This window comes from Cervus elaphus, chromosome 16 (genome assembly GCF_910594005.1).
Source record: "Cervus elaphus chromosome 16, mCerEla1.1, whole genome shotgun sequence".
NCBI classification, from domain to species: domain Eukaryota; kingdom Metazoa; phylum Chordata; class Mammalia; order Artiodactyla; family Cervidae; genus Cervus; species Cervus elaphus.
Genome location: NC_057830.1, coordinates 3,014,460 through 3,041,623, shown reverse-complemented (window position 1 = coordinate 3,041,623; position 27,164 = coordinate 3,014,460). Strand labels below are relative to the sequence as shown.

General features: G+C 53.7%; 1 protein-coding gene across 8 annotated transcripts in view; it reads right to left on the bottom strand.

Moving 5' to 3' along the window:
• CDK5RAP2 (CDK5 regulatory subunit associated protein 2) overlaps positions 1-27,164 on the bottom strand; it is a 178,690-nt gene that overhangs the window by 36,700 nt on the left and 114,826 nt on the right. For 7 of the 8 annotated variants that reach the window (XM_043870667.1, XM_043870665.1, XM_043870673.1 and 4 more), the window contains 6 exons: positions 26,774-26,961; positions 20,274-20,703; positions 14,766-14,997; positions 11,614-11,736; positions 7,529-8,105; positions 5,279-5,511 (listed from right to left, as the gene is read on the bottom strand). In XM_043870667.1, the coding sequence (XP_043726602.1) occupies positions 5,279-5,511; positions 7,529-8,105; positions 11,614-11,736; positions 14,766-14,997; positions 20,274-20,703; positions 26,774-26,961 (1,783 nt within the window). The remainder of the gene's footprint in view (positions 1-5,278; positions 5,512-7,528; positions 8,106-11,613; positions 11,737-14,765; positions 14,998-20,273; positions 20,704-26,773; positions 26,962-27,164) is intronic. The other variant, XM_043870670.1, reaches the window with a different exon arrangement.

Here is a 27,164-nt window from a genome sequence, read left to right as displayed (position 1 = left end):
AAAAAGCCGGTGTCTGCAGCAGGGGGGTGACCAGATGAAATGACAAAGGCAAACAAAAAAACAAGGCTCGGGACACAGCTGGGGACAGGGTTCCGCTGCCCCCGGGCGGCCCCGCGCTGCTCGAGAGGAGCACGTGAGCCCAGACTTCAGAAATGAACAACTGTATGTTTAAAGTATTTCTGAACTCTGGAAATTGCAGGCTGGGAGGAACTCTTTGAAGAAACAAATGGGTGGCTGAAGAAAAAAACAAACCTTCAGTAGCTGTACTGGAAAAATGAGACTATAATTAAACAGTACCCACACGTACCATTTCCAAGACTACTCCTAAAAGGAAACGTTCCCGAACACCACGGCGCAGAGGAGAAGATCACAGGACGGACACACACATGCTTCTCATCTTGTGGCTCCCTCTGCACCCTGCACCATGTGGGGCAGGGCGCTCAGGCTCCCAGAATGGGCCCTGAGGGTGGTTCCTTGGCACCCACGTCTCCCTCAGGCACCAAGACAACCCCATGAGCCAGGGTCAGGCTCTCTGTTTACAGTAACGATGAGAAATCCAGGGGGTAGAATGTTTCCACCCTCCCAGTTCACACTGCATTTACTTCACCACACGTTCAGGTAAGCCAGGGAGATGGAGATGCTCTCACAGCCGCCTGCCCACTCTACAGGTCCCAGACAGCCAAACAACATCACAACGTGTGCGTCACAGCTCCCACTGTTCTTCAGAAGTCCAGGGACTTCGCAGGACAGCGTATGCCTGGTCCAGGGCAGGCTTAAGCATTCTGGGTTGCCCGACGGTAAACTCATCTCAAAACCAGCAGAAAACTCTCCTTGATTCCTAACAAAGCCCAAAACCACAGAAGGAGCCGATGACCTGGATGCCGCCAGCAACCCTAGGTTCCCTTCTTCAGATCAGAGACCCTTTGGGGAGCTTGTAACAACTCAACAGTTGTATTCTACTCACTTCCCTTCCACCACAGAGTTCTTTAAAACCAAATGACAGACCGTTTTGGTGGGACTCGCAGGGAGGTGGCCGGTATGATGCACTGAATCCTTGGTGCGATCTGCCTTCACGCAGTGACAGGGTACCAACTGTCCGGCTCTTCCAGAAGCTTAGGAAGCATGTCATGGAAAACTGCTCCCATCTCTCAAGCAAATCTCACTGCTACACCTGAAAAGCTGTATGTGGCGGTGGAAGGGTCCCATCCTTCCACATAGAGAGACATCTAGCTATCCGCTAACACACCTGAACAAGGGTGAGAAGACGATGCAGGACCGGCTTGTAACGGGCGGACCCACTGCAGTCTCCTCCTTGCACTGACCCCTCTGTAGGCGGTCACTGGCCACCACGTGAGAAGTCACTTGGGAAAACAGTCCTCCCTAGCTCCACACCCATCGATCGTCCAAGTTTAAGCTCCAATATCAGAGTCTGGCATCTCCTACGTGACCCAAACGCTTCTTTCCTTCCGTCTCACCGGTAATTCATATTAAATATTTACAGCTCTCCCAGGCGCCTGCACCCGATGCTGAGGACATAGATATGAACAAGGGGTCTGCCCCCAACAGGTTCACAGCTGAGTGGGGACCGTGGACCCAAAAGATGATTCCACCACAGCACCGTGATGAAGCACATGGGATGCTGTCGGGGGGCCGGGGGGCCAAGCCGCACCCGGCCTGGACCAGCAGAGAGTTCAGGGGAGGTGACAACTGGTCTAGATCTCTGAGGCAGGAGAGAGAACTGTTTTATGGAGATAAGGAGAGGCTCGAGGGCCAGGCAGAGGGCAGATTTCAGGACTACTCAGGAGCACTCCACGGATACTCTAACGGATAGCCTGGCTCACGAAGCCAACCAGAGCTTGCATGCCCCCCGCCCCCACTATCTGGGAAATAACCTTCCCCACCACCCATGAATCCACCCAACATGCGGGACTGAGCTCCCGCGTCCTTTCCTCCTGGAAGCCTCCCCATCAGAGTCCACAGGTGCCCCCTCCAAGCTCAAGGACGCGTGCCAGACAGAGGCGGGGGGCCTTTCACCCACGGGCACCCCAGGATCAGGTCCATACCGTGTAAGACCCCCAGCAGCAGCAGGTCCTGACCGGGCACTGCACGTCTGGCCCTTTCCCAGGTCGGGAGGCCAGGACAGGACAAGACCGCCCCCCACGCCCCCGCCCCGCAACTTCCAGGAGCTCCTGCTCTGAAGAAACAAAATACGCCCCCAGAAGTCACCGCCGTCCCCTGCTGAGCTCCCCCTACTGGCCGGGCGGGACACCAGCCGCTTTCATAATCTTGAATCCTCCCAGAGCTCTTAAGAATGCATGCTACCACGCTGCTTCTTGGGTGCTACCAGTTAAATATCATAAAAGAAAAAGCAAGGATATGCACAAAGATTCCAATCCATTGGTCCTTTATCACAGCCCTAAACTGGAGACAACCTAAATGTTCCCTGAATGGGGAATGATTAATTACAGAGCCTTCACAGGAAAGAATGCTCTGCAGCCCCTAAAACTTACAATGTAGCTTAACATTTATCCTCTATACTTGAACAAAGGGAGAGGCTGCAAACTGTCCTACTTCCACCCAAAACACACACATGGATAAAAGAGGTCTGGAAAGCATACACTCCAGGGTGTTCATGTTTTGCTGTATAAATGATGCAGTTACAGGAGCATTCGCTTATCTGTTATTCCACAATAAACGAGTACTGCTTTGTATTAATAATAATAAAAAAAAGACTATATTTAAATTTTTTAAGAACTCATGCTATGCAACTACCACAAATATAAAATTACTTTATGGTGGGCTCGTTTCATAATTCAGAAGCCAGAGTCTTCAGATGGCAGCCCAGAAAGACCCACCGCGGCTACATATCATCCTCTAAGAAAAAGGGCTGCAGAGAGGTTCCTGAGACCTTTCTGCCTTTCGTCGAGGAGAATTAAGCATTGTGTTTGTGTTCTCTGTTAGGCCCGAAACGCTTCTGCTTCCTCTGGAAGCAGAAACCCATAGGAAACAAGTGAGATCTCCTTGGGCTTGTCAAGGTAAATAACTAAAAAATAAATCAAGGGGAGGTGAAAGTTGCAGGAGGGCGGGTGTCCGGTGCCAGAGGCACTTTCTCTCGGCCTCCTGCTCCCAGGCAGAGGGCCGGGAGGAAGGAGGGAGACAGACAGACAGGGCCTCGGGCCAGGGAGACACAGCTCTACCTTGAGGACCCACTGACCCTACAGCAAAATGGAAGCTAGCTTATCTGCAAAGTCTTAGCCAGAAGACAGGGGATTTCGTGTAAGCTGGGAAAAGTCAAGCGTTCCTGCGTTCTGGCCCTACGGGGTCCCGAGAGCTGGCAGTAGACAACGGGCCTGGGACGTGCCTAAGGTGTTGGGCCCTTTTTAGAAATGGAGAAAACAACACTTCCTGGGCCCAGAAGGCAAACTACCCCACGTCCTATCTCGGCATCTCACTGAACACGTGGACCCTTGTGAACCACCTGTGTGTCTGCACGAAGGCAAAAAGACTGGGTCAGGTCGAGGCTCCTCCCTGGTAAGGCCGAGCTCCTCACGGAAACCACCTATCCTGAGAGTGAACCCCCAGCTCACAAGTACAGGACTCAGCGCTCAGGACTCCAGGCGAGCCAAGAGCACCGTGCAAGGCCTCCATCCTGGATCTAACTGGACCCAATGGCTCACTAAGGAAAGCCTCCGATTTTGGGCAAAGAGCAGTCGTGACCTGACTGTGTGAAGACCACTCTGACCACAGCAGAAACAGACTCCTTCGGGCCCAGGGTGGATGCACAGAGGCTGGGGCAGAGGGGGCCACAGCCAGCCCAAAGAGCAGCAGGCGGTCAGCCGGAGCCTCGGCGGCCGTGAGACAGTAGGGCCGGCTGACCTGGAACACATACTGAAGGCAGGATTTAGAGGGGCACCCGGCGTGGGGGGGGCGGGAGAACTGACTCTGAATGGTGTCCGCGGAGGAGTCAGGGAGGGGAGTTCCCCAAGGAGGAGGGGCAAACCACATCCCCGCTCCTCTCAAGATTATCAGTGAGGTGTGCGTGTGTGTTTACATGTATGTATGTGTCTACCTAGAGAGAGAGAATGATAGACTACACACGGCAGAACTTCATGGCAAACAGATGGGAAAACAGTGGGAACAGTGGCTGACTTTATTTTGGGGGGCTCCAAAATCACTGCAGATGGTGACTGCAGCCATGAAATAGAAAGACGCTTACTCCTTGGAAGGAAAGTTATGACCAACCTAGACAGTATATTAAAAAGCAGAGACATTACTTTGTCAACAAAGATCCGTCTAGTCAAGGTTATAGTTTTTCCAGTGGTCATGTATGGATGTGAGAGTTGGACTATGAAGAAGGCTGAGTGCCGAAGAATTGATGTTTTTGAACTGTGGTGTTGGAGAAGACTCTTGAGAGTCACTTGGACTGCAAGGAGGTCCAACCAGTCCATCCTAAAGGAGATCAGTCCTGGGTGTTCATTGGAAGGACTGATGTTGAGGCTGAAACTCCAATACTTTGGCCATGATGTGAAGAGCTGACTCATTTGAAAAGACCCTGATGCTGGGAAAGATAGAGGGCGGGAGGAGAAGGGGACGACAGAAGATGAGATGGTTAGATGGCATCACCGACTCAATGGACATGGGTTTGGGTGGACTCTGGGGGTTGGTGATGGACAGGGAAGCCTGGCGTGCTGTGGTCTATGGGGTTGCTAAGAGTCAGACACGACTGAGCGACTGAACTGAACTATACGGATGATGTCTGCTGTAGTCTCAAAAAAATGCAAATTATTATTTTTGAATTGTAATGCAAGAACACCTATTAAAGTACCTAGCACATAGCAAATGTTTGGCAAAGGTTTTCTTTCATCCTTCCTCAGACCATCTCTGATGCTTAAATATATTTTTAATCCGTTAAAGTTTGGGTTTTCTTGTTTGCTTTGTTTGTCTGCTGCTGCCAGCATTTAAGATCCGTGAGTCTTTACCTGTCAAACCTGGGTTTCTATCTTCTCTTGAAGATTCAGAGGAACTGGCAACCACGTGGCCATGCCTTCCCAGCCTGGCCCCTCAGGCCCCCCCAGGGGACCCCGGGTCTGGGACAGGGCAGACTGCCAACCACAGGGCAGTGGCCGCCGGCAGGAAGCGGCCAGTGGGGTTCTGCCATCACCCCGTCAGGGCAGGGGGCGGCAGGGGGGTCAAAGAGCCAGCTCCCCCAGGCCCCTCCGAGGGGTGCTGGGCCGGTGCCTGGCCCACCCGAGGACTCGCAGGCCCGCGCCTCACTCACCCTTGAGAAACAGCCTCTCCAGCCGCCCCAGCAGCGCCGCGCCCTGGTGCAGCTGCTCCCGGAAGCCCTCGGCCACGCAGCGGTCCACGTCGCTGGCCTGCAGCAGCTCCTCAAACGCCTGGATCATGGTGTTCACGTGCTGACGATAGACGACGCAGATGCTGCGGCTGTCCTTTATCTGCTGTCGCTGAAGGGAGAGTTCCCTGGCTTGGGCCTGAACTAACGCATCGTACCTGATACAGAAGGGAAAAGGAAACGCTGGCACCCGTTTCAGAACTGAATTTCTGTGACCTTCACACTAATTGGAAAACTGACAAAGCAGGATTCTGAAAAGCCCGCAGCCGTACAAGTATCTATACTTTCAGAACAACCGCAACTACGCAAGGTCGCGACTCTTTCAATTTCAAAACAGCCAACAAACGCTGCAACAGAGGTTCTTCTCAATACTTTTAACCTTTATGACGCCCCCAATTAAAGTACAGATTGGCAAGGGCTCGGGAGGACAATTAAGTCTCCACTCACTCTTTAAAAACACCGCTCGGAATTTATAGAAACGAGCGCTCCAACGGGCAGGGGACCCAGCACAAATTCGCAGGAAGAACAAAAAGGAAACTGTAAGGCGGGAAGAGAAAAACAGGAGTCTCTGCTCTCGAGGGAAGGGTCACAAGATGATTATAATCGTGACTACCATTCACAGAGGAACTATGACCTGTCAGCCACGGACGTAGGTGTTTTTTATAAGTTATCGATTCCTCGCAATCTCCTAACAAATGCATGAATATCTCCCTTTACAGGAGAGAAAACTGCCTCTTAGAGACGGCAAAGTCGGTGAAACGGTGAAGGTTTGTGACTCAAATAGGGTTCCGCCTTCAAAGCCTAACTAAACTCGGCATCACAGCCTCCAGACACCCCATCTGTCTTTTCCCGTGCAAACCTGCAAGTATCCGTCAACACCAGGAAAAGCCGAAATGGAGGAAAGCCTGGCTCTGTCTTCTTACCGACTGTGGCCGCAGGACGCTGGCCCCAGAGTGGCCAGGCAGAGACCCTGACCCTCCGCTTCACTATATTCCTTGAAAGGATGACCAGTGACCACCGTCGAGCCCAGGTGAGCACAGAGCAGTCACGTGACCACAACCTGCAGACGGGGCCAGTTTAACAAACGAGAGGAAACCTGGGCATCAGCGCGGGGCACCGCGGGTGGACCAGCCCGCTCCGCCAACCCTCCCAGGCCGCCTTCTAGGTCGCACACCTCCTCGTCTACAAACACACGGTCTAAGATCACCTCCCTCTCAGGTGACTGCAAGGACTCAGCTAGAACAGTGCCCAACCTGCGGTCTGACACCACCGCCTTTCACAAACGCCAGCTGCCCTCAATCACACCGTGTGGGAAGCCTGGACAAATGCACTCTGGCTCCTGACAGTTCCGAACAACGTGTCCGTCTCAAATTGGGGACGAGTGAAGGTCAGCTGTAGAAATGATCCCATGTTTGTCATATCTCATGAAGCAAACTGTGTATCTCTACACCCATAAAACATATCTTCACGACCCAAGAATTCTTCTCTTTCAACACAGGCTATTTCTCTGAGATGACCTTAAAGGGTAGAGATATAGAAAATATTTATTTTCTTTCCACCCTGCCTAGGACAGCAGTTTCGGTGTCACCACCCACCCACCCTCCCCTGCAGGACAGTAAAAGCCATTAATTAACAGGGTCAGGAGTAAACACTGCCATTTAGCAAACGTACCACAACTCACCAAGTGACTGGTCTAAAACCTTCACCCGCATCCCAGACCCGAGGAGGAGAAGACCTGCTCGGCCAATCTCAGAAGGCGCAGGCCGAGCCCGTACACCGCCAGCTTCTGTGGCCTCGTGTGTTGCTTCCCCAGAGGCCTAGCTGCCTTACTGTTACTGTTGTGCAGTTGCTAAGTCGTGGCCGACTGTTTGGGACCCCACGGGCTGCAGCACACCAGGCTTCCCTGCCCTCCAGTGTCTCCTGGAGTTTGCTCAAATTCAGGACCACTGAGTTGGTGATGTGATCTCACCATCTCGTCCTCTGCCGCCCCCTGCTCCTTTTGCCTTCAATCCTTCCCAGCACCAGGGTCTTTTCCAAGGAGCAACTGCCTCGGCCGAGCCATGAAGGATTCCCTGGCGCAGGGCAGCACCCCTTTCCAGTTCAGGGGCGCTTGCCCGGTGGCAATGTGGGGGAACTGCAGGCTTGCCCGTGGCAGAAGGCAGCGGTGTGACATACCTGGAGGGCGAGAGGTCTCTGATCTTATTCTGCAGGTTATGGATTCCACCGAAAAGCTCCATGTTCAAATTCTGCTCCTTCTGCAGCTCATGCTCCTGGCCCACCAGCTGCTGTCCGAGGCTCTCCAGCGTCCCGCCGTCCACCATCTCTGGGGCCAGCGGGTGGAGGATCGTCATGTGTTTCACGTAACGGACCTGGCGCAAACTCGAGAAGGTCATCTCCTCCTCGTCGGCACTGCCCTTGGACTTGCTCAAGCCGCCCCGGGCCCCTTCCGTCCCACACAAGACGGTGATGACGGCCTCGCTGCACCGGGAGTGCTCCTGCAGCTGCAGGGTGGGGCGCCGGTAGCCCTCGAGCTCCGACTGCAGGTCGCAGCGTCTCCCTTCCAAGTTCTCTTTATCGTCTGAGCTATCAGTGTTCTCCAGCGGGTCGGTCCCAGCCACGCTGACCTTCGTGGAAAACTGACTGTTGGCACTCAAGTTTGTAGCTGCTGACGGGGGGCCTGGGAAGTCTTCAGAGGGGTTCTCGTCAGCTGGTGGCAAGACGGCAGGGTCATCTGGCTGGTAAACTTCAGAGTCTGAAAATCAAACCACGTTCACGTCAGTCTCTCCACTGCTGCAATCCAGCCCCCTGCCCCGGCTCACAGCCCCGCCGAGCAGAGACGCTGCGGAGCCTCCTCCAAGCCCCTCTGCCTCCAGTCCTTCCCTCTTCCCTCTCAATCCAGCCTCCTCCTCAGAGCAACTGTGCTGAAGAGTGAATTCCACCATGATAACCACCCACCCCCACCTACAACTCACCCACCCCCCACCATCTGGAGGATTAAATCCAAACTTCTCATGGTATCTGAGGCCCTCCGTGATCGGGCTCCAGGCAACCTTTGCAGGGACACACTCAGCCACCGCCTACGCAGACTCCGTACTAAAGTAACCGTCGTTCCCTGCCCAGCAGGCTGCTCGCGCCTCCCCGCTTCGCAGGTGCTGTTCCCCCTTGGCCGCCTACTTTTCTCCCTCTCAACGAGCTCCTGCTCATCCTTCAACACCCAAATCTGACTGTCCTTCCTCTGTGAGCCCACGTTCAAACTATGCAGAACAGTCACTCCCCACCGCGCTTCCACGACACCTGATACATAACACCCACAACAGACATTATCACATGCCGGGCACCAGCACAGGACGGACATCTGGCTTCTTCACTTATTTACACAGCAGTTAGTTGCTGGCTGCCCCTCCATTACTGGACCGCGTGTTCCTTCCCAGCAGGAACTGGCCTTTCATCTCCGCGTGCTCAGTGCCTTTTACAGCACCCAGCCCGGCCCAGACGTGAAGGAAGGGCTGACAAACACTGGAGGAAGAATGAAGTCACATCAGAGACGAGCAGGTCTAAAATCCACGGCAGATGAGAGTCATCACCTCATTTCCATGTCTACCAGCTTCTGGGAGACGCCACGAGGTCTCCTACAGCGAGGAGTTACTTGGCTGACTCATAATCCTGCCAGGAAACATCTCCTTACAGTTGGTTTAAATCCCCATGTTTGTGGCCAAACTCCTGTGGGAGGCACAGTGGTGCTGCAGAAGAAATCACAGCTTTGAAGACAGAGAGAAGAGGGCTCACACCCAGCTTGGCTCCTTGCTGGCTGCATGGACTTAGGTGAGAACTCGCTGCCCAGAGCTTCGGTCTCCCCACGGGCATCTCATTTGTTGTTGTAAGGCTTCAAGCTCAGGCCTGAGTCCAGAGCATCGTCCTTAACCACATGCCACACTGCCTGCTGTCCAAGGGAAAGCTCAGCTCAGTACAAGCAGCTGTCTGAAAACGTAAGAGGCAGCAGAATGTAGGAGAAAAATCCATCTCTGAAATTCAACAGATCTGGTTTCACACTAAGGCTCTAACCGCTTAATGGCTGTGTGACCTTAGGCAAGCGCCTTAGCCTCTCTGAGCCTCAGAAGCTTCCTCTGCAAAATGGAGAGAGCACCACGTATTCTGCTTTTGTCTTCAGTGTCCAATGGGACAGTATCTGCAAAAAGGCTAACGATGCCCGGCACGTAGTAGTGAAGGAGACCAACCAACATGAACATGCTTTGCTTTCCTGAAGGTGGGAGAGGACGTCTATTCCAGGAGACACGTGAGCAAAGGCTGGTGGACTCGGGGAAACGTGGGCAAGGCAGCAGGATATCTTGGCTGAGACGACCGAGGAGACCACGCAGAAGGAATGGCACACACCACCCTTGCCAGGCCGGCTATTCCAATTTCTGGGTCCTGCAGCTGCTCCGCGTGGCTTTAAGCCCATTCTTGTCTCTGCTCACAATGCAAATACCATAAAATAAACTTGGGAATTTTAGAAAGCCACTGCTACGTGACCTCAAGGAAGCATTCCTACCAGAGCCTTTTTACTGCACAAAATGTGTTATAATCACTAGCTCTGAGGGCCTTCAGGGTGGAGACCATGTCATTCACCTCTGCTTCTCCAGTGTCTGGCCCGGCGACTGGGGCAGAGAAGGGACTTGGGGAGTCCTGCTGGCTGAACGTGTATGAGAGAGACCGAGGGAGAAAGCCTAACAAGGCTTTTTTCCTATGAGTCACACTCCAAGCAAAAGAAATAGCTTTGCTCTAACAACCTCCTGATAATGGAATTTCATGGCAGGAAGTGATGTTCACTCATGGGAATAAAGATCAGTTCTGATGACTTTCAGTAAGTAATCGTGAGGCAAAGACAAATGGAAGCCCCGTACAAATGTCCTTTTGTGATACAGACTGTGGCCACCTCTGCTCCTTAGACATGCACATATACACACAAACACACGCTCATAGCTAGGAGGTATCATCCTCACGTTCCCACTTACACAACCAGTTTAAACTCGGCTCCTTGCACCTCCTTTAGACACTTGATACTCAAAATTCTTACTTCAGAAATGCCCCTCATCTACAGCACTTTGTGACTTCACAGGGGCAAGGGCTGACTTCTGAGCACCTGGGCCAGTACATAGCGAGCCTCACAGCCCAGCGTCGGCACGGCCACGCGGCTCTGCAGTCTCTGCTCGGTAGCTCTTGATAAGGTTCCAAAGCAGGATTTTTTTTTCATTTAAAAATCACTGCAGAGCAGTATTCACAGTAGCCAAAGCAAGGAGAAAACCTACATGTCTGTCGGCAGACGGATAAAGACGTGGTTCGTGTACACGATGGAACACGACGCAGCCGTGAAAAGAACGAAAGGCCGCCGCTGGCGGCAACATGGGCACAGCTGGAGATTATCACCCTGAGTGAGTGAGTCAGAAAGAGACGGACGGACACCCGGTGATGTCACTCATACGTGGAATCCAAAATGCAGCAGAAACGAACCAATCTGTGAAACAGAAAGACTCGCAGGCAGAGAACAGACCCGTGGGTGCCAGGGAGGAGGGGCAGGGAGCGGGCTGGACGGGGAGCTCGGGGCTGAGGATGCAAACTGTGGCATTCAGAGTGGATCAACACAAGGTCCTAAGTGCAGCACGGGGAACTGCACCCCGTATTCTGTGATAAACCACAACGCAAAAGAATGTAACAAGGGATGTTTCTGTGCATAACTGAATCTCTTTGCCATCCAGTAGAGGCCCCCAGGGCCACTGATTTACACTATAGGGAACACCGAAGATCCGCACCTCCCTACAATTCAGCTAAGGGGCACTCGATTACCCGGGAGAGAGGCTTTCTCCTCAAAGCCCAGGGCCCTAGGAAGCCCGTGAGCATGTCGTCAGCACCCTGACTGGAGGCCTCGGGAAGCGTACGCCACTGGGAATGGGGCCCACAGCCCAGGGTCTCCCCAGAGCCTGGGCAGGGCTGTGTCCGCTGAGGCTGAAAAGTGTAGAAAAGTGTCAGACAAACGGACTGTCCACTCAGACAGACACCTAGCCAGCCGTGACTCGCCCACCTACCTACCAGCTGAGTGGCCCTGGACCAGTTCTCTTTCAAAACCCCAACCTGCCTCCTCCTGTGTTAACGGGGACAGCGAAGATGCCCTAAGATGCCCGCTGCGGGGCTAAGTCCTCATTTATACATGAAACCCCCAAACGGTGCCTGGCACACCGCAGCAGGCACCAAGGATGAATGCTGACCGGGCTCGTGGGCAGCCTGCAGATCACTGTCCCGTTCCTTGTCTCTCCAGATGCGGGGTGTAGCTTCCAGTCCTTCCTGCTTTCTGGGGCGGTCCTGGTAGGCTGCCCCCACGAGGCGCTGGGCTACAGGCATCCGCAGAGAGAGAGAGCAAAGTAAGTAAAACCCTGGGCTTGAAACTTAGCCAAGCAACTACGAAGAACACAAAGATACAACAGGGAGAATAAAAACACTGGGGAGGCCAAATGCAATTTATAAGATAAAATTAATCTATCGAGCTGCCATAACAGGACATAAAAAGCATAAATATACTGCAGCTTGTCTGAAATGGTTTAAGCCCAGGCTCTCGAAAAACCATGAGTGAGAAAATGAATTCTACAGACTTATGCCCACCCTTCCCAAGAAGAGAGGCCCCCAGGGCCCGCCGGGCAGCTGCCGAAGTAGCACCTGGCCGAGGCACCCCCGGGCCTCAGCAAGAAATCAGAACGTAAATTCAGGGCAAATGGCAAGCCCCGGGCCAGGTGCCAGGACCCGTGTGACTCAGCGCGTCTCCTTCCTCCCCAGGGCGGCCCCCCCTCCGCCGCCCCTGATGCACTTAATTATGTGTCCCTGCTCCCCTGGACAGGTTACCCTCAGAAGGCAGGGACTGCCTCTCGTTCCCTTCTCTCCTCCACTGCGTGCAGGCAGCCAGAAACAGCAGGTGCCTGGAGAACGTTCCCTGACTGTGTGAATAGATGCCTGTGCGGATGGGTAGGTGGGTGGATGGACAGATGGATGGATGGACGAAGGACTCTGGGAAAGGAAGGGGGGAAGGAAGAGCCATCCTACCAAAGGCCTACTTCAACGGAGGCCGATCTTAAAACCTCAACTGTGCTAAAGCCAAGACACTGCTGTTTTGTCGCTAAGTCACATCTTTTGCGACCCCGTGGACTGTAGCCCTCCAGGCCCCTCTGTACATGGGACTCTCCAGGCAAGAATACTGGAGTAGGTTGCCACTGCCTTCTCCAGGGGATCTTCCCAACCCAGGGGTCAAACCCAGTCTCCTGCATTAGGAGGTGGATTCTTTACCACTGAGCCACCTGGGAAGCCTCAAACCCAAGAGAAACTAAAATCAAATGGAAGATACTGTTGGCTACAGATCATCATAAAATCCACACACGCAGTATCGTACCCGAGGCTCTGGGACACACTGGGGGTAAAGTAGAGGCTCTGAAACCAGGCAGCAGGTTCCCACCTGGGCTGGGATGTCAGCCCACAGTGTGACCGGAGCCAAGTCCCTTTATCTCTGAAACGGCTGCCTCAGCCATCAGGTGGGAGCAACGAGTGTGCCCGCTCACAGGACCGGGAGGAGGACTCAGTGAGACCACGTGTGTAACGTGGACAGCGCGGCTCAGGCGGTGAGGGGCGCTCATTGGACTGTATTTGCTGCCACAGGCAGGCAGAGGCCCCCGGCCCCCTCCCAGCCCTGAACCACGCGGGGGCAACCGCCCACGTAGGCCTGCAGGGTCCCTTGGCAAACACTGCTTCTCTGGCAGGCTCTCCAGGAGTGGGTGCATCCTTCCTTCCGCCATTGTACCGTGGGCCTAGAAACGCTGAGTGCCTTTGCTCACCTCTGAAACTTCCAGACTGTCTCTCTTCTCTAAGAGCTCTGGCTTTGCGGCTCATGCTATGAGATTACCCCACTGCTGACCCCGCCTTCCTGCAGACGTTGCAGTTTTTCAGTCAGTCATGTCCGACTCTGTGACCCCATGGACTGCAGCACCTCTGGCTTCCCTCTCCTTCACCATCTCCCAGAGTTCATTCAAACTCATGTCCATCGAGTCACTGATGCCATCCAACCGTCTCATCCTCTGTCATCCCCTTCTCCTCCTGCCTTCAATCTTTCCCAGCGTCAGGATCTTTTCCCAATGAGTCCACTGTTCGCATCAGGTGGCCAAAGTATTGGAGCTTCAGATTCAGCATCAGTTCTTCCAATGAATATTCAGGGTTGATTTCTTTCAGGATGGACTGGTTTGATCCCTTTGCAGTCTAAGGGACTCTCAAGAGTCTTCTCCAACACCATAGTTCGAAAGCATCAATTCTTCAGCACTCAGCCTTCTTTATGGCCCAACTCTCATATCCACACATGACCACTGGAAAAACCACAGCTTTGACTAGACGGACCTTTGTTGGCCAAGTAATGTCTCTGCTTTTTAATATGCTGTCTAGGTTTGTCATAGCTTTTCTACCAAGCAGCAAGTGCTGCTCACAGTGTATTTTCTTCCTCCCCCTGTGATATATACGCTGGACCCAGGCTGGGTCTCACGTCCACCATCTCTCTGGTCCTGGCACACAGGAGGATCCGATGCGTCCCTTCTGATTAACTACATAAAGATCACTGTTCTTGCTACTGTGTGCTGGTGTCACCCGCTCACAGCAGAAGTTCAAGCTCAGGAGCCAGCACAAGTGCTCCTGGGCTGCAGGGACACTCTGAAGATGACGATGCTGCTGCACGCGCTCCCTGCCTGCTCTCCAGAGGGCCCTCAGCTTTCCTCTCTCAAAGGGGCAATGTGTCCACACACCACTGTCTCGGGCTGGGGACTGTCCTGGGGTCTCCCTCTGAGTCTAGGGGTCTCAGCCCGAGACTCTGTACCCCAAGGGCTATCTGTGGAGCTCCCAGGAGGGCAGAGACAGCAGGTTCCAAGGGAGTAGGGAGGCAGGTCAATTCTAGAAGCCATAAGGTCAGCAGAGTTTGCAATTTACCCTGAAGAACCCAAACAATTGTGACCCAGCCTTTCAGAGAATGCTGCAAAGACGACTGAGGCCTCCACAGATGGTGCCGGTGGCGGGGGATGGGGTGGAGAAAAACAACCCAGATTCAAGTCACGCCACGACTGGAGCCCTCGAGACAATCGCAAGTGAAGGGAGCGTGACCTTGCAAGGCCTGGGAGCACGACCCGTCCCCCTCCACCCCTCCAGAACACAGGAAAACAATGGATGTGCTTTCCTGACTGTGTCCCCTCGACTGTGTATTTGTCAAGTCAAGATCAGTCACTGCAACTCAGGAAATTTATCCTCCAACCTATTGCAATTCCAAACAACACGGCTGACATTTTGGGCCGTGCTGTCGGGCCGTCCATCTTCTCGCAGAGGACACGTTTTCGTTGGTGCTTACCTTTCAGGAGCGCTTCCTCTGGCGCTGGCAGCCCCTCTGTCATTGCTTCCACCAGAATTAACTTCTGGTGAAGCTGCTTGTTGCGGATTTTCAGCTCCTTCAGCTCCCCCTGCAGCTTCAGGACCTCGGCCTGCAGGTGGGCCACCACCTCCTGGGAGGCAGGGGGCCGGCACACGCTTCCCAGCGATTGCGATGGTTTTATCAGGACGGGCAGGCGCGACTTCTTCGCATCCTGAAAGCACACCCGGGTGAACAATGACCGCACCTCGCCTGGCCGCACAGTCGACCCGCTCGTGCCGACCTCAGACAACAGGATCAAAGCGGCTGTCGGGCCACGGCCTCTGTGCTTACCCCCAGCCCACAGAGCTTGTGTCTCAGCAGGTCCCCTACTGGTCCCCTCAGCCTCCAGGGGTCCCCCCTCTGACTGACAAGGGCCAAGCTCATCCCCCTTGACACCCTCTGGCGCCGGCCTGCCGTCTTCTGCACGTTCCAGACGCTTTCTGTACGGCAACCTTTTCCCAACACAATCTTCTGGGCAACATTCCCCAGAAGGAGCTCCTTCCCAGAAGGAGCTTCTGGGAAAGTTCCTCATCTGTGTCCTCATTTCCCATCCTAACTTTAACCCAAGACAACGTGCCTCCCCTGCCAGGCCACGAGAACCACCCTTACTGAGGTTTTCGGGACTACATGGCCCTAGCCCCATGGCCATTTCTCAGGCCCGCGGCTCCTGAGCCGCCCACCCTATACGTGCCCTCCCAAGTCAACCAAAAGCTCAGCTCTCTGATTCCATCACCCCAAGCCCCCGCCCCACAGACCCGCGCCGACAGCCTCTGCCTGCGGACTCACGGCAGCCTCCACTTGCTGCACAGCCCCAAACCTGGGGGTCTACGGGCATCACCCACCTTCATCACGCACCAGCTTCCACTAATTCCAACTCCCAGGTTGTCTGAATTTTTTGCCTCTTCTCATCCTCCATGGCCACCACCCAACTCCAAGACGCTGTGAGCACTCACCCAGGCCACCGGGACAGCCTCCCCAGGGGCCTTCCCACACTCATTCCTGCCCTTCTAACCCATGGGCCATACTGCACCGAAGCAGGCAACCCCTCCTCCTGCTTAAGACTAACTTAATCACTCCCCAGTTCCCATGTGACAAAGGTCAACACCTTTACAACACAGCCCACAGGCTGGGGCGGACCACGGACTGAGTGACCCACCAGCACTCCCCCACGCCCCCCACGCCCCCCATGCCCCAGCCACAGGGGCCCTCTGCCGCTTCCTCAGAGTGCTCGGTTCCCTCCACTCAGGGCCTTGGCACGGGCTGTCTCCTCTGCCTAGAATCCTCTTTCTTGCGCACCCCCATCTCGCCCACTAATCCCGATACATTCATTAGGATTCTGCTCAAACGTGCCTTCCTCAAGAAAACAGGCCTTGGTTCCTCTGTTATATACTCACTGCTCCCTCAGAATTTTCCTCGGAAAGTATTAGGACCATCATGATAAATGCCTATGCATTTCCGTCTGTCTTCTGCACCAGAAGCTGTACTCTGTCCACAGCTTCCAACATAAAGAACTCACACACGGAAGGCGCTCAACACCTCGGTGCGGAAAGAACCTACACGTGCTATCTTAAGAGGCCAACTGGGGATGCCTTTCAAGTGCAGGAAGCTTAAACAAACTCAAAAGCTGAGAAGACGTGAATCTAGAATTCAGAAAGAACTATGACAACTCAATAATAAAAACACAAGTAACTTAATTAAAAGATGGGCAAACAAACTGAAAGACATTTCTCAAAAGGAGATGCATAAAGAGCCAATAGGCAGGTGAAAAGATGCTCATCTGTCATCAGGAAACTGCAAATCAGATCACGTGAAATAACACCCCCCCACCCCTTAGGATGGTTAAACAAAAAGATGATAATGATGGTTAGTGAGAATGTGGCGGAATTAGAGCCCTCACATCCTGGTGAAAACTCCGTAAACTAGCTACAGCCACTTTAGAGAAAGAGTCTAGCAGTTCCTCAAACCATTAAACAGAGTTACTACATGACCGAGCAATTCCACTCCTTGATAAGCTAACCTGGAGAAATAAAAACACATGTACACCCAAAAACTCGTACATGAATGTCCATAGCAACATTATTCATAATGTCCAAATGTCCATCAACTAATCATCAAATAAATAAGATGTGGTATATCCACACACTGGACTATCATTAGGCCACAAAGAGAAATGAAGCATTGATACCTCCTACAACATGAACAACTCTTGAAAAAGTTATGCTAAGTGGAAGAAGCGTGTCACCAAAGATCATAGACCGCGTGATTCCATTTACATGACACATCCAGAACAGGCAAATCTACAGAGACGGAGGAGAGCTTGGTGGTTGCCTACAGCTAGGGGTGCACAGGTAGAGAAAACAGGAAGTGGCTGCTAAGGGATTCAGGGCTTCCGCCTGGGATAAAGACGCGGTCTAAACCTGACTGTGGCTGCTAAAGGTTGGGAAACTCAGGAAGGAGGAAATCAGCCAAGCCTCTCAGGAAGGAAAGAAGACAGAGTTCTTCCTGCATGCTCTAGGATGTCCAAGGCTTTCCAGCATTTTCTCCTGTAATCCTCAGCTAAACTCTGCATTTCGGAGCTCACTGGGTAAGAGAAGTTATTATGCCTATTTTCTGGACAGAGAACTGAGACATTAACCAACCAGTCCAGTACTGAACAGTAAGAAGGTTGGAGAGCTGACCTCAAACAGGGTCTTCAGACATTACTGCCCGGTTAAGCAAACTGAGACCCTTTCTACCCTGAAATTACAGGCAAGAGGAGAGAAGAGGTTCAAGGACAAGAACAGTCCGCAGTGGTGATGGGGACACTTGGGAGGGGGTGGACGCCTCATCAAAGAGGACTGGAAAATGACAATCATTTGTTTGGCCCTCCGTCTCCACCGATCTTTATTCCTGGATCTGAATCTGTGTGTCATATGGCAGCAGAGAAGACAGCTCCAAGTGCACAAATGTCAAAGTCAATTTCAGGCTAGAAGGCAGCCGTCAGTCACCCTAACGCCGCTTCCAAAATAACACCACCCAAAATGCTACCTTATGGACACCAAACAGAGTCCCACCTACCACCTTAGTAAAGACGTCACCCTGGATCTCTCACTTGGGGAGGGAACGGGGACAGGGACACGCATACCCTGAGCTCCTACCACGGACTGGCATGAGGCACCGACCACATTCTGCCTCTCTGAGCCAGCATGCTGGCCCCGGGTGCCAGGTCACAGGATCCCCTTGGGACTCCTGAAAGTCAGGTGACTGCCACAAGGACTCAGAGCAGGTGAGCGGCCAGGCCCAATGGAATCACAGGTGTATCTGTAGAGCCCAGCATCTCGCCTCTGTAAGTGAACCAGAAGTAGGTCTCATTTCCTGTTTCACCCCTGGGCTGCAAAGATGCTCTTCTTAACAGGATGCCAGAGTTCCAGCTTAAGTTTGAGGATGACTGATTCCTTGACTAACCAAAAGCCACAAACAAAATCATTAAATTTTCTTCTATTTTGCACAGATGGGAGGCCACACTGCTGCTGTGAGACTCCCCCCTTCCTGAGAAAGGTGGGGTTACCAGATCCCTGTCTGCCTCTAAAGCCAGACTCCACGGGGCACGCCTGCTGCTCCTCTCAACAGCTGAGTCACTCTGGACAATTTTCTGAGCCTTCCAGAGCTTGCATTTCTTCCTACACAAGACGGAGGTGACTCCTACCTCACTCGTGAGCTTGGTGAGAAGGTTAAATGTGCTGCTACAGGGACAGAAATCGCGCGCTGCAGGCACATACAGTAGACACAAAAAACATAAACACAGTAGGCTTCCTTTCAAAGACACCAACGAGAAGATAATTCCAAATGGAAAAATTTTTTCAATATATTTGAGGAAATTAAGTTCATTTGATTATCCAATTTTCCTGAATATAAGATGCTATCTCCCACACATATAGAGGGGGAAAACTCACGCACACACACACGAAACCACGTTTTCCTGATACGCAGGTACAAACTAAACTAGCTGGGGCATATGAGAGCATTTCTATTCCAGCCAAACTGCACACATTTGCATCTCGAGTACTGTTAATATAATGGCAACGTCTCTTTTTTTGGTCTCTACTGATATCTTTAGAAAACCCTTTTCCAGAAATTACAGTTTTGGTGCATAATTTAAAACAATCAAAAGCAATTTTGCTAATGATATATCTAACTCTCTTTGGTAGGCACAAAAGCAGTAATTTAGTGGTCAGAAAATAAACTTAATTCTCTATTCTGATGCTATGAAGCAGTGTATACAGTTATCTCTCAGATACAAAACACCCCTCAGAAACAAGGGGACCAGCAGCCGTCGCTGGAGCCCCGTCAAAAGCACGACCTCGCCCGTCCTCCGGGCCACTCCCGTCTCCCCGCTGTGGGGCTCCAACCCCAACCCCTCCTCCCGAGAAGGATTTCAAACACTGGCAGGAGAGTCTGGCTTTTAATAATCTGGCATATTTGACGGTGTGTGAGAAGATGCCTAGAGAAAGCATCTTGAGTGAAGCAAATTGCAGACATTCAGCCACCAAAACCGGACCCTACCACTCAGGCCGGCGTGGGCTGGGAAGGAGGGTGACCCAAGGAAAGTGATCAGCTATGCAGCCAGGCAGTGAGGGGCCCAGCTCAGCCCCCTAACAGCTGACCTTGACCATGGGCACTCGGGACCTGGCTTCCTCAGCTCTGACGGGTGTTTTAAGCACAAGAGCATGGAGACGATGCCCACAGAATGATGCCTCTCAGACACGAAGTCTGTACAAAGGAAAACCTAGGTTTTCATCCCTGTTGCTCAAGTCAGGTTATTCCAGTTTTACTGCAACCCACAAAGTAAGTCCGTCAACGGGGGAAAACCATGTAAATTCTGGCATATGTCCCACAGTGGAATCTTAGCAGCCATTACAAGGAAAGAAGTTCCTGATATGTAACATGAAAGAGAAAGCTACAGGCAGATGTATAAATGTGACTCTGCTTTTTATAATGAAAACAGAAGCATATCATCAAAGTATGTTAGCCACTCAGCTGTGTCCAACTCTTTGGGACCCCGTTGATGATGGCCTGCCAGGCTTCTCTGTCCGTAGAATTCTCCAGACAAGAACACTGGAGTGGATAGCCAATTTCCTTCTCTAGGGGATATTCCCTATCCAGGGATTGAACCTGCGTCTCCTGCATTCAGGTGGATTCTTTACCATCTGAGCCACCAGGGAAGCCCTATACATATCATGGCATACAGATAAATAAGAGAGGGCTGGGATGGGGGCAGAGAGGGAGGCAGGGCGGAGATGTCGGCAACACTTTGAGGAAGGTGAGCAAGGTGGAGGTCAAGATAAGGACAGGCAGAGGGAGAGCCCAGACTGTATAAATATTTTTAACCTGGTGGGATGGGAGGCGATTTTTAAGCGTTTTTGTCTGTATGTAGTAAGTAACCAAGTAAGGAACGGGTGGGAAGCTTACTCTCTCGGTCCTCCTGGGGACGGCGGGGGCCGTGGCCTGCCGCCCCGGCACCCTGCACGGCTCTCCCGGCGGACGGCCAGCACTGAACGCGGCGTCTGCTGGTTGCTCCTCCCAAGCCTCTCGCAGGCCCTCCTGTCCAGATCTGAGCGTGTCGCCCTCCACGGCCGAGGTCTGCACGGAGGCATCTTTCTGCTCTGCTGTGGACGCCTCAGCCCCCTGTGCCACCTGGACTCCCCGAGGCCACTGCAGCTCATCAGCTGGCATGGGAGACGAGCTGGCTTGGATGAAATGTCCGAATTCACGTCTCAGCTGAACGGCCACCTGCCTCAGCATCTTCTCCGTTTTACCATCAACGTGTTCCGGAGCCTCCTGCTCCATCAAGCACATCTGTTTCAGCAGCAGTTCATGGAGCACTTTCAGAAGGTCTGGCCTGTTTTCCCAAAAGGGAAAGGAAATGGAAGGACTCAGTTTTCTGCCATGGCCTTGGTCCCCACCCAGTTTCCAAAGTTTCCCCCATTGATTCTGGCCCAGATTCTGCTGAATCTAAACACCGCGAGCACCAGCCACTTGCCAGGACCCACGCCAAGCAGGCTACCCGGGTCACCTCCGAACAACCACACCAGGGAGGCGGCACACGCCTGCTTCATGGATGAGAAGAAGAGAACAGAACTGCCTGGACACAGGTGCCCAGCACGTGAGGGGCCACACGACTGCCCGGACGCAGGCTGGGCTCGGGGCAGCGAACGGGCTCATCGGGGGTTCACGGCAACTGCAAGGCCCGCCCACGCCCGATCCGGGGGCAAGGACGCCTTTGCGTGACTATAGCCAACCCGGCGGGTCCATAACCGACCTGGCCCACCAGGTGAGTGATCGGCACTCAGTAACGGCGCTGGATGAAGGGATGCCGGGAACTGCTGTGGACAGAAAGAGCAGTGGCTCTGAAGTCAGAAAAGACAGCTTCAAGTCCTAACTGCAATTCTAGGAAAGTGCAGCGAGTCTGGCCACCTGATGCAGAGAATCAATTCATTGGAAAAGACCTCGATGCTGGGACAGACTGAAGGGGGGAGGAGAAGGGGGAGACAGAAGAGGAGAGGGTTAGATGGCGTCACTGACTCAATGGACATGGGTTTGAGCAAACTCCAGGAGACAGTGAAGGAGAGGAAATCCTGGCATGCTGCAGCCCATGGAATCGCAAAGAGCTGGACACGAGTCCAACTGAACAACCACAACGACGAACACCGAGTCTTCATAGCACACTGCAAGGATTCAGCCGAAGCATACGTGGACCGCAGCTGCCTCCCTCGTCCCCTGCCACACAGCCTGGGCCTCCCTGGGGTTTCAGCTGCAGCTGCGCGGATAGCTCCTGTGGACAAACACCCCTCCTCCAGTGCCGCCGGCGTCTCCCTGTGGCTCTGGGCCCTTTCCCAGGGCCCTCTGAGCTCATTCACGCCCCCAGGGAAACTCTCAACCAGCGGAGGAAAAGGGCTGTGGGGTGAATATCCCAGTCCCCCGAGCTTCAGCGGGAGAGCCCTGACATGGGTCCACACCGTCCCTGCGAGGGTGGCCGGCAGGACGGCGGCCCGGCTGCCCAGAGCAGAAACCAGACCATCCTGCAGCCTTCCCGCCTTTGCCTCCGTCCCTGCCTTACTCTCTGCATCCCTCCTTCCTGCTGTCTGCAGTCACATCCTAAATCAATCCCTTGCACCAGGTCCGTGTCTCAAGACGTTGCCCTCCCAGGAACCAAACCGAGTCAGCGTGTAAACTTCTGGAACAGTTCCAGAAGAATCGCTCGTGAGTTGTTTCCGGAGCCAGACGCTGTACTGGACACTAGGGCCACAGAACTGCCCGCAGGACTGGTGTCGGGGGCAGATCCGTGAACCAGCCACCACTCCACAGGCTGGAAGTGAAACGCGGGCTCTGTGGAAGGCTGGGAGCCCAGGGTGTCTACACTGGGGGTGGCAGGGAGAACGCCAGGAAAGGGGCCTCCAGACTGGAGAGGTTAGCTGAGGGAAAGGCAGTGGAACCTTCCTCTAAGCAGAGAAAACATGAACGGAGTCAAGACACACGGAGAAGAACAGGGAGGTGAGGCTGGGAAGTGAGGCGGGGAGAGCCAAGCCCTGTGACGGGAGCGGGAGCCAGTGCGAGGCCTGTGGGCGGGGGGCCCAGCCACACACCCCAGGGAGGGGACGGGCTGCGGGGCAGAGGACGCGCAGAGAGCCTCCCATCGGCTGTGAGTGTGGTGTGACTGCACGCAGAGCCCCTCTCGTCTGCTCTGACACTCGAGAAACTGAGGTCAAAGTGTCAGCCGCTCAGTCATGTCCGACTCTCTGAGACCCCGTAGACTGTGGCCCACCAGGCTCCTCTGTCCATGGGGTTCTCCAGGCATGAATGCTGGACTGGGTTGCCACGTCCTTCTCCAGGCGATCTTCCTGACCCAGGGATCGAACCCAGGTCTCCTGCATTACAGGCAGATTCTTCACCATTTGAGCAACCAGGGCAAACCACTGCGGTATCCTTGCCTGGGGAACCCCACGGACAGAGGAGTCTGGGGGGTCAGAGTCCCTGGGGGCCCGAGAGTCGGACACGACTGCGCGACTGAACATATGTAAACGACAGCAAAGCAGACGAGACAGAACACGTTCCAGGCACAGCACAGGACTCAAATCAGTGAGACACAACCACGTCCACAGGTCAGAAACAGAGGAGGGGGCCCAGAGGACAGGCACCCACAGAAGACGTTTAACTCCCACGGCTGGAAGAAGAGTCACGCAAACTTCATGCCCCCAAAGCAAGACCTAGAGAGACAAGTCAAGGCAACTTCAAAACCACAGCACAGGGAGGAGCCAGCGAGCGCAGAAGGGCAGAGCGGGCCGGGGACGCAGACAGGCCGCTCCTGCAGACAAGGCCGGCTGCCAGGAGAGACCGCCGGCAAGCTGCAGGGCAGCGTTCACGCGCAAGGAGATAGAGACGCTAAAGCGGACTGAGGAAGACTTAAAAGAAGTACGTCTCCATCATCTGAAAAACAAAGGCAGGAAACAAGATTCATAAAAATGAAAGGAACTTAAGAAACGGAGGCAGAAAATTATGAAAAAAAATAAAGAAGGACAGGAAGGTGGGAGAAGCAATGAGGGAGGGGGCCAGATGGAAACGGACGATGTGGTCAGGAGGGGGGGTGCGGTCAGGAGAGCGCAGGGCACAGGAGCCGTCCCAGCAGGACCGGATCCTTCCCGTTGCTGCGGTGTCTCCTCGTTTCAAAACAGCCGCCAGACAGACCGTAGCCAGCAAGTCCTTTAACGTGCTTTCGCCCCCCGCTTCCCCGGGATCTTCGCTACCACTGGAAGTGACAGGTACCCTGGCGTTACCTTCCCACTGGGCCCTCTGACGGCAGAAGCGACGGCTGACTCATATCTGGATTCCCAACACCCAGCTCTGGGGCAGAGTCAGTTCAATGCAAGTTAAACAGTTACAGCATGCTGAAATAGGGCAACAACTAAAAGTATGGAAAACAGAATTAAAATGGGTGGCACATTTTTCACTTCTAATATGGAGTCATCTAGACGACGCCAACCATCTTAAAATTCAGTAAACCCAGACTTCAAAAATATTTCTGGTACCTCAAGCGTGTTAAACTGAATTTTCCTTTCCTCTCCTTCCCTTAATATAGATTAAAAATAATGACAATTGCAACTGAGCTAGCCAGAGGAGGACCGTTACTCACAACTAAACAACACACAATAAAATCCAGGAAAGAGAGACTTACAAATGGGTAGTAAAAGGTGGTGAAAGAGGCCATTATAATATACTAAAGCAGTAGTGCTGTTAAATAAAACATTTCAAGTGCCGCTCTGCTGGAAATCTGAACCGCAGATTCATTAAGCTGTCGCCCCAATCAGGACCCTTCTGATGGTTCAGTTCAAGGGTCCTGTCAGAGGCCCAGTCGCTGTTTATTTACCCTGAGCCTCTCTGCCACGCAGAAGGCATAAGGGCAAAGGACTGACATCCACTAAGCGTTTATGTGTGCCACATCCTTTAAATACACTCAGTACCCTGAGTCCTCACGGGAAGACTGTGATGGATTACTGACCCCATTTTACAGATGAAGATTCACGATCTCCGAGCAAAAGCGGCAGACCGGAGACAACGGACACAGGCCTCTCTGACTCCAAAGAGGCACTGCGCTTTCTCCTTCTCTAAACATAAACCTTCTGCTTTGATGCTGAGCCTCTAGTTGTCAGGACATTCATGCAAATATTCATCGAGCCCCTCCCATCTGTCAAGTAAAGCTGTGAAACGCACGGTGTAAAAGAACCATGGCGCTGGGACTTCCCTGGTGGTCCAGGGGTAAAGAATCAGCTTGCCAATGCAGGGGACATGGGTTCAATCCCCGGTCCGGGAACGAAGATACCACATGCCGCGGGGCAACTAAGCCCGTGAGCCACAACCAGCGCAGCCCACATGCCCGCAAGCCCGCGCTCTGCAGCAAGAGGGCCCCGCGGCGAGAAGCCTGAACACCGCACCGAGGGAGGGGCCCCTGCTCCCTGCAGCGGGAGAAAGCCCAGGCGCAGCCGCGAAGACCCGGTGCGGCCAACGATGTATTAATCAAAAGAAAGAACCATGACGCTGATGCTTCACTAGAGACAGACACAGACACTGATGACTAAACAGGACAGACACAGCAAGGAGAAGCACACGGAAGGAGGGCCGGTCAGGGGAGGCGGAGGGCACCAGCCCCAGACCGAGCGAGACGCAGGGATTCTCGTTAGACAGAGGGGGCGGGAGAGGCCTCTCTGCGGAGCTGAGACACCGCCACGTCCTGGAAAAGAGCACTGCAGGAGGAGGGCACAGCGCCGCAAAGGCCCTGGGGGGACAGGCCGAGAAGACCGAGGACAGAGAGACCCGTGTGAGCAAGAGCAGGCCCTGAGAAGGCCGGGCCGAGGCGCCACACTCACCCCAGAGGCGACAGGACCCACGAGAGGGTTTAAGCTCAGAAGAAACACAATCGCACCCAAGTTTTTAAAAGAGTCAGTCCACAAAGAGCTTTCTTTAAAATTGAAGTCTAAATTTTCAAACATCAGGAGGTTAGGAATACAAATTTGGGGCTTTTACTGATGGAAGCTCTGAGCCCACATGCTTTCAGACAACAAGGATTTGGGGCTGAAACGCTCCGACCTGCCAGGAGGGAGCGCGCAGGCCTGACTCCCCGCACCCCCACCGTCTGTCGTACCTCCCCCAGCTCATGCCACCCAAGTGCATCCCCAAGTCGTCCTCAGAGAGAGCAAGCTGCATCTTTTAACTCTTAACACAGGAGCAGCTGACGCTGGGGAAACCCTCCATTCCTCATTTATGGTTGCCTAACTCCCTGTGATAATATACCAGAATAGCCACTGGGAATGTCCCTCCAGAGCAGGGGACCCCAAGCTCCAAAATCTAGTGCCTGATGATCTGAGGTGGAGCTGATGTAACAATAATGGAAATAAAGTGCACAATAAACGGAATGCGCTTGAATCATCCCAAAACCAGGCCCCTACCCCGATCCGTGGAAAAACTGTCTTCCACGAGACCGGTCCTTGATGTCAAAAAGGTTGGGGACCCCTGCCCTAGAGGACTCACGCTAGAAAAATGTTCAGCAGACGTCAGGGGCTGGGGAGGTCGCCTCTCGGAGCCCACAGAACACTGCCATCTTTCCAACTGGAGAGGCACCCACCAGGCTGAGCCCACCACAGACACGAGCACCACCAGGCTCCTGGTCGGGCCAGCAGTGCTGGGCGTGGCCCCAGCTCCGTCTGTCTGCCTGTTCTGGAGGACAAAGCTTCCAATGAACACCCGTCGCACACCATCCATCCTCCTGGAACAGCATTTTCCTGCTCCTCATGGCAACCCCAAGAAGTGGTCGGAGACATGGAGGGACTAAGGGAGGAAGGCCCAGCTCCCTCAGGCTCCAAAGCCCAGAGCAGCTGCTACAGTAGAGTGAAAAGAATGGGCAGGAGGGGAAATTTGCTCCTAAAGGACTAATTTTGATAATACATGTGTACTGAAGACTTCTTGTTTTCAGGAAAACACCCTGGAGTGTTTCCTCATATAGGAACGATTCCCAGGAGAAATGATGAGAAGGGAACTGTGGTTCAAGCTCCACGTAAAACAGCAGAGTCGCAGCTACAATGGCCGTGGCGAGGCTGCTGGAGAGACTGGGAGGGCTTTCGGGAGGGCCGAGCCCCCCGTGGACAGCCAGGCAGCCCTTCCCGAGCTCCCAGGAACGACTCTGAAGGGTCCTGTCTCAGCTCTTGGTTCTGGGCGTGCATGTGGCTCTGCTGGGTGCAGGCCCCTTGCAGCCACGAGCACGCGGCCTAATTACTTAATTGCACGACCGGCAAGGTTCCTTCCGAGCCATTTCAGGAGCTCTCTCAGGTGAACTGCAGGGCACCACCATCTAAAGCCATTTAACACAACGAGCTTTCCCCCCTCCAACTGCAGACAGCACACCGCCTGGGCCCCATGTCTACCTGGATTCCAGGAACCACACGGCCTTCTCGCCGAAGAGCGGGGTGAGCAGGCTCAGGAGCTCGCCTTCCTCCAGACCCTGGTCTCCAGGGCCGCCGGATGTGTGCGCTCCACTGTAGTCTGAGATACTGGAATCTGCGTGCCTTAAATATCCATTTCTGCAGCCCCCTTTGGAACTGTCCTCCATTGTCTGCAAATCAAAGTATCTGGTCAGATAATGGACACAGAGGAGGGGCAGGGGGTGGGCAGAGAAAGGATGGAGACAGGCGGTGATGAGCGAGTACAAACACCCGGGAGAAAATGAGGGATGGGTGCGCAGGCCTGCGGTCCACACGCACTCCCCCTGCCCACAGCACAGAGGAGTTTACTCCTCCACATCCTCAGCTTCCTCAC